The following is a 12,728-nucleotide window of genomic DNA, read 5'->3' on the forward strand; positions in this document are numbered from 1 at the left end:
TATCTTTGAGTTTTGTTTATTCTTTTTCTCTAGTTGCTTTAGGTATAAAGTAGGTTGTTTATTTGAGATTTTTCTTATTTCATGAGGTAAGCCTGTATTGCTACAAACTTCCCTCTTAGAAATGCTTTTGCTGTGTCCTATAGGTTTTGGATCATCATGTTTTCATTTTCATTTGTCTCTAGGTATTTTTTTAAAATTTCCTCTTTGATTTCTTCAGTGATCCACTGGTTGTTTGGCAGTATACTATATAGCCTCCAAATGTTTGTGTTTTTTGCAGTTTTTCTTACAGTTGATTTCTAACTCATAGCGCTATGGTTGGAAACAATGCTTGTTATGATTTTAGTTTTCTTCAATTTACTGAGCCTTGCTTTGTGGCTCAGCATGTGATCTATCCCAGAGAACCTTCCATGTGCCCTTGCAAAGAATGTGTATTCTGCTGCTTTCAGATGGAATGCTCTATAAATATCAATTGAGTCCATCTGGTCTAATGTGTCATTTAAGGCCCATGTTTCCTTAGTGATTTTTCCGTCTGGATGATCTGTCCACTCACGTGTAAGTCCATCACTATTGTGTTACTAACAATTTCTCCTTTTATGTCTGTTAACATTTGCTTTATACACTGAGATGCTCTTATGTTGGATACATATATATTTACAATTGTTACATATTCTTTTTGGATTGATCCCTTGATCATTATGTAGTGTCCTTTTTTGTCTCTTTTAACAGTCTTTATTTTAAAGTCATTTTGTCTGATATAAGTGTTGCTACTCCAGCCTTCTTTTGATTTCCATTGCATGGGATACCATTTTCCAACCTCTCACTTTCAGTCTGTATGTGCCTCTAGCTATGAAGTTGGTCTCTTGTAGACAGCACATATATGGGTCATGTTTTTGGAAGGCAGCTATGCTCACTGCTATACCACCAATGCTGTACTGGGTCTTTTTTTTTTTTTTTTTGTCTTTTTGCCATTTCTAGGGCTGCTCCTGTGTCATATGGAGGTTCCCAGGCTAGGGGTCGAATCAGAGCTATAGGTGCTGGCCTACGCCAGAGCCACAGCAATGCAGGGTCCAAGCCACATCTGCAACCTACACCATGGCTCATGGCAACGCCAGATCCTTAACCCACTGAGCAAGGTCAGGGATCGAACCCGCAACCTTATGGTTCCTAGTTGGATTTCTTAACCACTGAGCACCGACGGGAACTCCCTGGGTCATGTTTTTGTATTCATTCAGCCAGTCTATGTCCTTTAGTTGGAGCACTTAATCCATTTATATTTAAGGTAATTATCAATACATATACTCTTAACTGCTATTTGGCTAATTACTTTGGATTTATTTTTGTAGGTCTTTTTCCTTCCTCTTTTATTCTCTTCTTTGTGATCTAATGACTATCTTTAGTGTTGTGTATGGATTCCAAAAATATGTATTGATTATAGATTTTTGGTTTGTGGTTACCGTGTACAATGTATATGTATATATGTGTGTATTGTATACATATGTATATATATATGTACATGACTGTTTTAAGTTGCTGCTCTCTTAATTGTATTTCAAATATCCTGCAATTTGTACTCTATTCCTCTCATGAAAAATGTCATAAATATCATATTTGTGTGTGGATAACTTCCTATCCTTACTGTATGTTTGCCTTTACTGGTGAGCTTTCCCATTTCATAATTTTCTAGTTTGTAGTTGTGGCCTTTTCTTTTCTGACTAGATATGGTCCTTTAGCATTTGCTGTAAAGCTGGTTGTGCTGAATTCTAGCTTTGCTGGTACTGTTAGTTATAAGTTTTTCCCTTTCATTACTTTAAATATATTGTGCCATTCTCTTCTGGCCTGCAGGTCTGCTGAAAAATCAGCTGATAACCTTATGGAGATTCCCTTGTATATTATTTGTGTTTTTCCCTTGTTGCTTTTAATGTTTTTTCTTTATCTTTTATTTTTGTAAATTTAATTACTGTGTGTCTCAGTGTTTTCCTCCTTGGGTTAATCTTGTATGGGATATTCTGTGCTTCTTGGACCTGAGTGACTATTTCCTTTCCCAGATTAGGGAAGTTTTCAGCTATTATGTCAAATATTTTCTCAGGCTCTCTCTTTTCCTTCTGGGACTCCTACAATGTGCATGATGGTGCTTTTGACATTGTTCCAGAGGTCCTCATTTCTTTTTGTTCTTCCCTCCCTGCCTTGTGTTTTTTCTGGCTGCATCCACCGCATGCAGAATTTCCTGGGCCAGTGTTTGAACCCAAGCTATGGCTGAATCCTAAACTGGTAGGCCACCAGGTACTCCCTAATTCTTTTTTCTGTTTTGTGGCAGTGATTTCCACCACTCTGTCTTCTAGATCACTTATCTGGTCTTCTGTTTCATTTACTCTACCACTGATTCCTTCTGGTATATTTTTGGTTATTTTATCATTCAACTCTGGTTGGTTGTTCTTTATATATAAACTCTTTGTTATGAACTTCTTGTAACTTCTTGCTCTGTGCATCCTTCTTTTTTCAATTTCTTGGATCATCTTTGTGATCATTACTCTGAAGTCTTTCTTAGGTAGATTGCCTATCTCCATGCCACTTAGTTGTTCTTCAGGGGTTTCATCTTATTCCTTTGTCTGGAATATACACCTTTTGCTGTCTCATTTGTCTGTATCTTTATGTGTGTGGGAAGGTTAGTTATATTCATCAACCTTGGAGAAGTAGCCCTCTCTAGGGGATTTCCTATGAGTCTTAGCAATACACTCCCTTCTCATCATCCAAGGGCCAGGAACTGCCTAGTCTCAGGGTAGGTTGTGTCTGCAGTTGCGGACTTGGTTCCTCAGGCTGCTGGACTGTGGTTTTCTTGCTTCTTGTGTCTGCCCCTTAAGTGGTCTAGAGGCTTGTGCAGACCTCTGGTAGAAGGGCCTGGTGCCTGCCCACTGGTAGGTAGAGCTCTTGGTCCTCTGGTGGGCAGGGCCATGTCAAAGGATGTGTCTAGAGGTGGCTGTGTGCTCAGGAAGTCTTTAGGCAATCTGTCTGCTGAGGGGTAAGGGCTGTGTTTCTATCCTGTGGGTTGTTTGGCCTGAAACATCCCAGCACTGGAGCCTACAGGCTGTTGGGTGGGGCTGGCCAGATCTTAGCATGATGTCTGCCTCCAGCAACAGTTCAAGTACATGAAGCCTCCCCAGGAGACCCTCCCAGACCAGCTGGTAGATCTGGCCCAGGCTCCTGTGAAGTCAGTTTTTGCCTGGGTCCTGGTGTACATGAGACCCTATGTAAGTCCTCCAAAAGTGAAATCTCTGTTTCCCCCAGTTCTGTGGAGCTCTTGCAATTAAGCCCTGCTGGCTTCAAATGCCCTGGTAGTTCCTCCTCCCGATGCCAGATCCCCAGGCTGGGGAGCCTGACATGGGGCTCAGAACCCTCATTCTTGTGGAAGAACTTCTGCAATGTAATAATTCTCCAGCCTGTGGGTTGCCCCCCATGGGGTATGGGATTTGATTATATTGCAAGTGTGCCCCTGCTACCATCTCATTGGGTTTCATCTTTATGATGTTGGATGTAGAATATCTTTTTTTGGTAGGTTCTGGTCTTTTTTTTTTTTTAATCAATGATTGTTTAGCAGTTGTGATTTTGATGTGCTCATGAGAGGAGATGAGCTTGAGTCCTACTCTGCCATCTTTTCTCCAATCCCCCACCCTCTTTTTACTTCTTCTTTTTCTCAAACATCAATAATATGGTGTTCAATAATACTACTGAAACTTTATTTATGATATTCTTCCAGTCTTATAACAATGAGTGTATGCTACCAATCCATCTTACAACTCAATTCCTACACCCTGCTTCTCATATGCCAAGGGGGCATCCCTGTCCATCCCAAAGGTTAACAATTCTTCATCCACACTGCAGTAAAATCTGGTTTAAACCAGTGTTCACAACCTAGAGCTCCTTTTGATTTTTTTCCTTTCTTGAATCTCAATAATTGCTGTAATGTTAATATCCAAACAAGAGTGAATGCACTTTTTTTCCTGTTACTGAAGACAGACAGAGGACATTAATGCTGGATTCTGGGGTCCTCAGATTTGATATTATTTCATGAACAACTTTAGAAAAGTTGTGATCCTGAAGGTTTGATACTGATTTATAATTCTCTGCACAGACCAAAACAGTAAGAGAGTCAAACATTCTATTTATAGAATTTCATGCAATATCAAGCCTTCCCACCATTGCTCTCCAAATTGGCATCTTCCAAAGAGGAAGCAAAAAACAAACAAACAAACAAAGAACCCCCCCCCCCACAAAACAGCTCTTCAAAACCATCACTTATAGAGTGTATCTGGGTAAATATTTTAGGTATTATTAGCCAACAGCCAGGAAATTAAAATTATGGAATGAAGCCCACAAAAATTATGTAAAATTGTAAAATTATGGAATGTTACAAAATAGAGGATGTGTTTAGCTTTTTGTTTTGTTTTGTTTTTGTCTTTTCAGGGCCACACCCATGGTATATGGATGTTTCCAGGTTAGGGGTCTAATCGGAGCTACAGCTGCTGGCCTACACCACAGCTACAGCAAGGCCAGATCTGAGCTGTGTCTGTGACCTACACCATAGCTCACAGGCAATGCTGGATCCTTAACCCACAAGTGAGGCCAGGGATGGAATCTGCAATCTCACGGTTCCTAGTCAAATTTGTTTCTGCTGCGCCACGATGGGAATTCCAGAGGATATGTTTAGAATACAAACATGAACCAATAAGGATAAGCCACTTAAGAGGAACTGTCAGGTCATTCTTATCTGAAGGCACTCTGCAAGATTTTAAAAAATGAAAATGTCAGCACTCAGTGAGCTGGGCAGCTCCTCAGCTAAGGCTCATCTGCAATAATTTTTAAGGATACAAGTAGCTGTATCTCTTCTGTGCCTGGTACCAGCTATTTACTCTCCCCTAGGATGTTCCATTTAGGGAGGAACTGGCTTCTTATACTTGAGGAAGGTAAGTTTTTTTTTTTTTTTTTTTTGAACACTATGTTTAATGACCTTTATAAAGATATGGACGAAGTAGCCACATCAAGTATAAAGTATATTAACAAGGCTAAACTGATTACTCTTTCACTGAGGATTTTCTATTTGGCCCCACAATCTAGTTTTCCATTTAAGACTAAGGGTAGGACAGTAGGCAAGCATAAATTAGAATGATGCCAGAACTGCAGCACATGGCTGGAAAAACAGCAAACATTATTGTTGAAGTACAAAGATTTATTCTCACTTTTACGTAAACAAAGACTGACAAACTCTGCTGGAGAAAGAGCACAGATACTTGCTATGACTTAGGACAGTGAAGGAGGGAGTGAAAACTAGAATTAGGGTGACATACATTGCAATGGACCCACTGTCCCTCTAGATCTTAAAATGACCAGGCCATGGACTGTGGTAAAACAGAATTCATTTGCCAACCACCAGCTGTGCTTTCCTTTCTATGAAAGACATGCTTTCTTTGTCTCTGTTCCATTGCTCGAGCATCTTCTGTTCCTGAAGACCTGGTGGGAGTTGTCACCTTCCCAGATAATGCCTCACTTGAAAAGTTATTACCATCTTTACTTATAGGGCAGGAGCGCTGTGAGAAATATAGCCTGTCACTCTCCCAGGACCTGCCCCAGTGTCACTATCCAAAGAAATTTTATTTAATTTTGTGGGAGCACTTGAATTTATGCCCTTTAAAGTTCTCTCTTGAAAACTACAAGCTGAAGCCCCATATAACAATTACGACGTTCCCTGGATCCCATGCACATCCTAAAAATGGAAAATTCATTTCATGGTCATAGAACCAATAAGAAATATGATTTCATTTGAATTGCCTAATTTGTAGAAAAAGTAAATTCAGTAATTTCAGGTGTTTTATAAGGAATCTTTATGATTAGAGCATTCTATAAAACTGAACATGCTCTGAAAAGGTTTTCTTACATCTTAAGAATTATAGCTCAGATTGGAGGCCAAAACCTTTTCTTCTGCTGTGAGATTTGCTTTTAGCACAAATTTAACTCTTAACATTTTTCTTTCAGTACCAAAAGTCAAGATAGAACCTCTTAATATTTATGTTCTTACTCATTTTTCATTAACCACAGTGAAAACAAGCATTGCTAGTTTCCTACCTCAGGTCTTGGTTACATAAATGACTCTGGCTGTGGCCATCTAAGATGAATTAATCAGTCAACAAACAGGAATCCCTACTATGTGTCAGGTGAGACCAAAGTTCTACAGGAAAAGCTCACGTGGTCACATTCCTATTGAATGAAAATTAGGACCCCAAGCTTCAAGTCATATCAAATACATAGCTGAGTTAAGACATCCCTAAAACTGCCTAAAATACCTGTTAGGAGTGTCCTTTTACCTTTTTTATTTTTTGTCTTTTGTCCTTTTAGGCCCACACCCGCAGCATATGGAAGTTCCCAGGGTAGGGGTCTAATTGGAGCTGTTGCTGCCAGCCTACGCCAGAGCCACAGCAACACCAGATCTGAGCCGTGCTTGCAACCTACACCACAGCTCACGGCAATGCCAGATCCTTAACCCACTGAGCAAGGCCAGGGATTGAACCCGAAACCTCATGGTTCCTAGTCAGATTCGTATTCGTTTCTGCTGCACACGATGGAAACTCCTACCTGTTTTTTTTTTTTTTTTTTTTTTGAACATCGTCTAACATGAATAGAAGAACCAAGGGCTCTGACTCCACCAAGACTTTCCCCAAATAACTCATAACTCCTCCTGGGTACAGGGATCTCTGGGCCATTGTCTTAATGACCCTAGAAGATCCCATAAGGAGCAGGGAAAAGTCCAGACCTGCAATTTCTGGGGGAGGTTTTATGTCTTGGAACAAACAGCTGAAGGTGGGTCTTCTCTCAGGAAAGCTTTGCACAATGAGGGGCCCTAAGTGGACAGCTAGCATTACACCCAGCACTAAGTGCTGCCCAATGTCCAGGGCTGTCCATGACTTGGTTCCAGCCTTGCAGCCACCACTGCCCTTCACACCCCCTATTCAGCACTATTCCACTGGTCCTGCAGAAATCTGCAATTTCCCTCATCTGCCCCAGCCTTTGCTTTGCTTATGTCATTCTTTCTGGAATGCCCTTCTTTCCCATCTCTCTGCTCTTCCCACTCATGAATACGCCTTCAGCTCATTTGAAATGTCATGATCTCTCCATGATGGCTTCTCTTGTTCATCACCCAACTAGAAGTTTCTTTCTCTTCTCAAATCCCCAAACATGACCTACATATACCTCCCACATTTTAACCTCTATAGTAGGTTATGTTATGTCTTTCCATCTGTTATGTTCGCTATATGACAGAAAGGTACTAGAGTCCAGAGCCACTCTTTCAAGGGTTACTGATGGTGATTTTTCTAGCATCTGGCCCAGTAACTCCATGGTTTTGAAACGAGGCTCTGCACAGCCCCTGTGGTTCCAGAGACCACATGGTGGTCTTGAGACCACAGCATGGGGGCAGAGTGGATAGGGCCATGGGGAGACCAATCTATGCTTTAGTCAGATGAGTTGTGATTATAATTCTTCTATTTATTGTGATTCATATAAGCTTTTTTTTTTTAAAGGATTCTGCTAGAGATAGAAAAAAAAGGAAACCACTGCAATAGATACTGTGAAATAAATTAATAGAATTACACCCTATGCCTTGAGTGCTTTCTCCCATCAGAGGTAATGAAATCCCATGATCAAAAATGAGCCATGAAGACAGAGCGTGCCTGTCCAACAAAGAATGTGGTCAAAACAGAGGGCCCTTTCTCCGGTTCTGTATAACCTTTTACATTAAAATTTGATAGAAGCCTCCTCAAGCTCTGAATGAGTTATTTTTCAGGTAGTAAGATGCACCATGCTGGCACCTGGCTCTGGTCTGGGGGGGTGTGTGTATGTGAGCACACCTGCTATGCTTTGATCTCAATGTAACTTCGAGGGCACAGGAGAGAGTTACCAGGGATGCTGATGTCTCTCCTCCCAAATAAATCTACTTCTCTTTCAGTCCCCATCAGTGTAAGTAGCACGAATATCCACTCTGCTGCTCAGGCTACAAATCTAAGAGCTTCTCTGGATTTCTCTTTCCTTCACTACCCACATCCAATTTATCAGTAAATACCATTGGTTCCACCTCTGAAACATGTTCTGAAGCAGCTTACTTACCCTTCCATCCACCACTACCAACTGCTGTGGTTCAGGGCATCATTATTTCATACCTGTTACTATGTTCATACTTCTTCTCTGGTCTCAGCCTTCTTCTTCTCTCCTCTCTATTATCCATTCTCTAGGCAGAATGTTTAAACCCCTCCTAATAAAAACTCTCCAAGAGTTTTTCATCAAACATAGAGTAAATCTGGTAAAAATCCAGCAAATATTTCTAGCTCACTCCAAATTAAGCAAATTTGCTCACTCTGATAATACTCCACTGAGGAGTTTTCCTTTCTTTAAGAAACAAAACAAATTAGCAGATGACTAGGGAGAGACAAAGGACTGGGACATCTCTCAGAAACAGAAACGACTTACGGCTTCTGATTTGGGAGGCACTGGAGGTGGAGGTAGGGTGATCTCTGAAGACTTCATTGCTGCTCCCAGGGTTCCGGGGCCAGAAAGGGGAGAAGCTGCACATTTGGACCGGACATAACCTCGAAACTGATCACATCTGCTCTTCTCACTCAGGGAGCGAGTGAGAGGTTGATGGCTGGGCTTGCCTTCCTCCAGCCACAGCTCTTCATATGGAAGTTCTGACTTCCCCGGGACGCCCACTGATTCTTCACTAGCTTCTGGGAAAAGGTAGTCACTCCCACTGTCACCCGAGTCCTGATAGGGCAGAATATCATGAGGAAAGGGAGCCCACTCTCCCCCCAGGTCCCTGCAACCGTGCAGGTTCACCTCGCTGTTGCCATGGAGATTGTTGCCATACACACAGACAGAGAGCCGGTGGAAGGACTGGGTGAGCTCATCACGCGCATAGCTAAGGGAATTGGGCACGTGGTTGTGGCCAGTGCATCGGCCCTTCTTGGGGCTCTTACAGTCTTCGTTCCAGTCGGTTTTCACATCTCGGACAGCCCGTGAATACTCATCGATGTCGAACTGTTCTTGGCAGATACCCAGCCAGTGATGGACCAGGGTTTCAGGCCATACTTCCCCCTTCACCAGGTGTTCGGGGAGGCTAAACTTGGGGACAGTCAAGTGCAAGGGGAAGTGCATGGGGAGGATCTTGTTGTTCCGCAGCACACAGCAAACCACCACTGTCTTGGTCTGGATGTTCACAAACTTGTAGCGGTGTCCCTCACGGATGAAGTGGAGGTCATAAGGGTTCCTGGGTGGGGGGCTGGGCACGGTCACATTCACAGGAAGCCTGGTTTTCTCCACAATGTTGCGGATGGTGTGCTCGCCCTCCTGCATCTGCAGTTCCAGGGGGCTTCGGGTGCTAAACCTGCCCTTGCACTGGAATGGGAGGCTGATGCTCTCATTGGTCCGGTGGTTCATGCAAATCAGGCAGGGCATTTTGCCTTTTCCCAGCTTGCTGATGGAATTGAGCTTCCCAATCTTTTTGAAGATGGTGTTGAGTCGAGACTTCTCCTTGAAAGTCTTTGCATAAAGGATTTCTGCCTGGCCCATGAGAGTGAGTTCATCCCCTGTACACAGGGTAATGTTGTAAACTTCGGTGTCTTCATTGCATTCACCGGAAGCAACCTACGAGAGGATAAATCAAATTTCAGGGAATTATTCACTCAGAGAAGTAGAGAACTTGTTAGTAAGACACACATGTGCATACACAAAGGAAAATGCTATTTTTTTTTTGTCTTTTCAATGGCCACACCTGCGGCATATGGAGATTCTCAGGCTAGGGGTCTAATTGGAGCTATAGCCACTGGCCTACGCCAGAGCCACAGCAACACGGGATCCGAGCTGTGTCTGCGACCTACACCACAGCTCATGGCAATGCTGGATCCTTAACCCACTGAGCAAGGGCAGGGACCGAACCGGCAACCTCATGGTTCCTAGTCAGATTCGTTAACCACTGAGCCACGACGGGAACACTGACTTTATCCATTCCATTTCTTCTATAATATTTATGTGGTTAAGAGTAACAAGATGATCTTAGTTTAGACTTTTAAAAACACCTTTTTTTCCCGAGGAAAAAGGTACCCTGTACCCATTAGTAACATTTTGGGAATTACAGAAGGAAAACACAAAGAAAATAACACACATCAGCGTGATGCACAGATAGCTCCAGTTAAAGGTTTGATAAACATCCTTCCAGTTTTTTTTTCCCCTGTGTATTCTACCATATGGATAATTATTTTGGAGACATTAATATTATCATTGTATCTTTTCCAGATATAAAGATGCTTTCACATGGTTACCATAGGTAAAACCATTGGGGAGAGGGAAGAACTAGGAGGATGGGAATAACTTATACACAATATTGTATAAAATAGATGATTAACAAGAATCTACTTTATAGCATAGGAAAATCTACTCAACAGTTTTCAATAACCTAATTGGAAAAAAGAATGGATATATTTATACGTATGACTGATTCACTGTACCCTGAAACTAATACAACACTGGGGAAATCAACTGTTCTCTAATAAATTTAAAAAGATTTAAATGACTACTACTGTAGAAAATTCCTTTTTTTTTTTTTTGTCTTTTTAGGTCTACACCCACAGCATATGGAGGTTCCCAGGCTAGGGGTCCAATCAGAGCCGTAGCTGCCGGCCTACACCACAGCCACAGCAAGGCCTGATCTGAGCTGCGTCTGCAACCTACACCACAGCTCATGGCAACACCGGATCCTTAACACACTGAGAGAGGCCAGGAATCAAACCTGCAACCTCGTGGTTCCTAGTTGGATTCGTTTCTGCTGCGCCATGACAGGCACTCCAAAAATTCCTTTTTTAAACTAATACAATTCTACTAGTCTTTTTCCTTTTAAAATTTTAGTAATTTTATTAAATTTTCTAAAATTTGAATTGGGACAAAGAATTTAAAAATGCCTTATTTCAGAGTTCCTGCTGTGGCTCAGAGGGTTAAGGACTGGCGTTGTCTCTGTAAGGATGTGGGTTCAATCTCTGGTTTGATTAGTGGATTAAGGACCTGGCGTTGCTGCAAGCTGTGGCATAGGCCTCAGATGCAGCTCTGATTCGACTCTAGCCTGGGAACTTCCATATGATGCAGGTGTGGCTGTAAAAAGAAAAGAGAAAAAGAAAATTCTAAAAAATTCCCTTTCCTCCTAAAAAAAAGTCTTATTTCTCTCCATTCTTTTATTATATAAACTACTCACAATCACTGGAAGAAATATTAGAAAATACAGATATAAAAATGAACAAATTCTATATAATCTGACCACTGAAGAGAACCTATTAACAAAGAAAAACAGAAATGTGTATCAATCTGTCTCAGAGATATATAAACACATGCAACTTTAGTTCTGAGATTCTCACTATAACTTATCCATTTTCCTGTGTACATACTACATCAATTGTAACACTGACTTAATGTATTTCATTATATATGGACATGCCTTAATTTATTTGACCAGTTCCTTATTGTTAGACAGATGAGATTTCTCAATTTTTAGTAATTATGAATAGTACTGCAATAAACCTTTTAAAAATGTTTTAATTATTTCCTTAGGTAAAGTCCCAGAAGCAGAATTGCATGGACAAAGCCATGTATATATTTGAAAGGTCTAATATGTATTTGCCCATTGCACTTCATCAATGTTATACTTATTCATATTTCTACTTTATAAAACTATGTTTCCCTATACCCATGCCAAATAATGTTTACCAATATTAAAGGAAAAGCATGCATCCTGCATTTATTTATGTTTTATGTTGAACATATCTGAATATTAGTATTGTGAATATTTTCTGATATTTACTTATCAAGGCTATTTAGATTTTTTCCTTTGTGAATTGTCTGCTTGTGTCCTTCAGCCCATTTTTCTATTGCAATGGTCATCTTATTTTTTTTTTTTAGGAGTGGGGAGAAACAGACTTTTTTTTTTGGTCTCTTTGTCTTTCAGGGCCGAACTTGCGGCATATGGAGGTTCCCAGGCTAGGAGTCCAATCAGAGCTGTAGCCACTGTCCAATACATTTCCAAATAACCATCCTTTTCATCACTGCTTTGAGCTGTAGCCACCAGAGCCACAGCAACTCAGGATCCGAGCCATGTCTGTGACCTACACCACAGCTCATGGCAACGCCAGATCCTTAACACACTGAGCGAGGCCAGAGATTGAACCCATGTCCTCATGGATGCTAGCTGGGTTCGCTAACTGCTGAGCCACTACAGGAACTCCGGAAACAAACTTTTAATAAGTGGTATTGATATAACCAGATAGCCACATGGGAAAGGAATAATATATATCTGTTTTGCACAAAGTACATCGGGATTAATCCCAAGTAAATCAGAAACTTAAGTGGAAACATAAAGAGAGAGATCTCATTTAAATAATAGAAGAAAACAAGGAGTTCTTTCCTCTAGACCTACAAATTGATAGATAATCTTATTACTTATACTCACCCCAAAGGGATAGGGAAAAGACTGCTAATATTTAACTACATAAAAATAAAAATCTTCACATGTAAAGAACTCATCAGAAGTAAGTAAAAATGACAAATGATACATTAAGGAGGAAGGTATAACTTGTCTCATAGACAAAAGGTTAACAGCCCTCCTGTACACAGAGTATAGAGCAAGCTGTAAGAAGGATGGGCGATCCATC

At 41.1% G+C, this 12,728-nt stretch overlaps 1 protein-coding gene across 2 annotated transcripts in view; it reads right to left on the reverse strand.

Annotated features, from left to right (window-relative positions):
* The window catches only part of GAREM1 (GRB2 associated regulator of MAPK1 subtype 1), a 222,089-nt gene that overhangs the window by 20,390 nt on the left and 188,971 nt on the right, over nt 1-12,728 (reverse strand). For both annotated transcript variants that reach the window (XM_047794068.1, XM_047794067.1), the window contains exon 4: nt 8,509-9,681. In XM_047794068.1, coding sequence (XP_047650024.1) covers nt 8,509-9,681 — 1,173 coding nt within the window. The remainder of the gene's footprint in view (nt 1-8,508; nt 9,682-12,728) is intronic.

The sequence above is a fragment of the Phacochoerus africanus genome, chromosome 8 (genome assembly GCF_016906955.1).
Source record: "Phacochoerus africanus isolate WHEZ1 chromosome 8, ROS_Pafr_v1, whole genome shotgun sequence".
In the NCBI taxonomy this organism is placed as follows: Eukaryota; Metazoa; Chordata; class Mammalia; order Artiodactyla; family Suidae; genus Phacochoerus; species Phacochoerus africanus.